This window comes from Sinocyclocheilus rhinocerous, unplaced genomic scaffold (genome assembly GCF_001515625.1).
Source record: "Sinocyclocheilus rhinocerous isolate Xijiao unplaced genomic scaffold, SAMN03320098_v1.1 scaffold7972, whole genome shotgun sequence".
NCBI classification, from domain to species: domain Eukaryota; kingdom Metazoa; phylum Chordata; class Actinopteri; order Cypriniformes; family Cyprinidae; genus Sinocyclocheilus; species Sinocyclocheilus rhinocerous.
In genome coordinates, this window is record NW_015623742.1 from 8,240 (window position 1) to 10,087 (window position 1,848).

Genomic DNA, 1,848 nt, shown 5'->3' on the forward strand with positions numbered 1-1,848 from the left:
ACAGTACGGCAACTGCACGCGCGTCCATGTATAACGCTTCTTATAGCTATGTGAAAATAAGTGTATAATTGGAACAGTTCATTGTTGGAGCTGAGCTGAATGAGAGAGAGATGCAGAGCAGGAGTACACGAGGAACAGTATTAAGAACCTCTGCTTTAGAACATTGATTTTGAATCTTGTGAATCCATTAGAATCATTAGAAGACAGAATCGCGATTCATATATGAATAGATTTTTACATGCACCTCTAGTTTTCTCTTCCTCTTCTTTAAAGCATTTTAAAAGACGATATCTCCGTTGGCATTGAACTTTCAGCTTCGTAACTTTGCAGATATTGTTTATGCTCAAACAGCAACATAACACACTAACTAACGTTAAAAAAAGTGAAATCGCAATCAACCACCCCTTTAAGAATTTTTGCTTACCTGGAAGATCTCGAGGAGATTTTCTTTGAAGTTCTTGCGGCTGTAGTTATCGAAGTCTGAATCTAATTTCTCAAATTGAACCCTGACAGGAAAAAAATAATATTATTTTGAAGGCATTACATGAATTCAATCCATGTCATGTTTAGTCAATCTCTACAAACGTTAATAGCAGAGGCAGACAGTAGTGAAGTATTTTTACTTTGCTGTAAAAGTACTTTTCAAGTGTCTGTACTTCATCAGTTTTTCTTTTGAAAACGTTTACTTCACAACATTCCAAAGCATAATATTGTACTTTTTACTGCACTATGTTTCATATTAAATATAATTTCATACTTAAATTAAAACTTTGAATTACTTTTACTTGAGTAAAAGAAAGAAAGTACTATATTTCTAATGTAATTGAGTACAAGAAAGTACTATATTTAAGTATTAAAGGAAAAAAAAACAACAACAACAACTTTAATTTATAAAATGTAGGGCAGTAAAAAGTATGACATTATGCTTTGGAATGTAGCGAAGTAAAAGTTTTCCAAAGAAAAAAAAAAAAAAGGAATATGTATACTATGTATTCCTCTTGAACCTGATTACTGATTACTTAAATTTATGATCTTATTGCAAGGTGCTGAATTTAACTTTCAAAAACTGTCAATGTATTTCTTATTCATTTTCATTGTTATATGGATCACTGCATATGTTCAAGACACATGTACATCACACTTCAAAAACCAGGTTACATATTATGGCTTATTCAGTCTCTGGAAAAATTTTTTTTTAAATATATTTTGGCAAAGTTGATCCATTTACATTGTTATTTATGCAAACCAATTGTAAAGTCTAAACTGTGGTATCTTGTGTCCTCACCTGTTCAGAAGAAAAGCTGCCAGTTCCACATCACTCTTCATACCCTTCTGTTTTTTTAAAGTTTTCCACCGTTTAAATTCGGCACCAATATTTATACTGTTATTCTGCTCTTTGTTACTAAATTACACAAAACAAACAATCATCACACAAGCACTAGCTTATTCCTATACATATTTCATCAGTGCTTTTCAGAAGAGCAAGATTAGAAGAGAATGCAACATAGAGAATAAGCCAGACGAAAAAATAAGAATAACATAGTTAAAAATTACCATATAGCAGGAGGACCAAAAAGAGAATTTAAAGCTCAGTAATAAATTAATAAACCTACCGATATGCTAGGGAAAACAAATAGGTTTTTAAAACAGACTAGACAGAGAAAGGGCCGTTCTAATCTCTAAAGGCAAGGTGTTCCAAAGTCGTGGCCCTGCCACCGCAAATGTACGCTAACAATTTCTCACTCCCAAAACTCTAGAAATGGCTGTTCATGTGTTTGTTATGTCTTAGCAAGATTACTGCAACTCTTTATACTGCTTAAATATAAAAGTCTCAAATTGCTCGCCTTC

At 32.5% G+C, this 1,848-nt stretch overlaps 1 protein-coding gene across 1 annotated transcript in view; it reads right to left on the minus strand.

Annotated features, from left to right (window-relative positions):
- LOC107733257 (NACHT, LRR and PYD domains-containing protein 3-like) overlaps positions 1–1,467 on the minus strand; it is a 6,093-nt gene extending 4,626 nt beyond the window's left edge. The window contains exons 1-2 of the mRNA XM_016544859.1: positions 1,286–1,467; positions 425–506 (exon numbers count right to left, since the gene is read on the minus strand). Of these exons, the coding sequence (XP_016400345.1) occupies positions 425–506; positions 1,286–1,326 (123 nt within the window). The 5' untranslated portion in view covers positions 1,327–1,467. The remainder of the gene's footprint in view (positions 1–424; positions 507–1,285) is intronic.
- Positions 1,468–1,848: the final 381 nt, after the last annotated feature.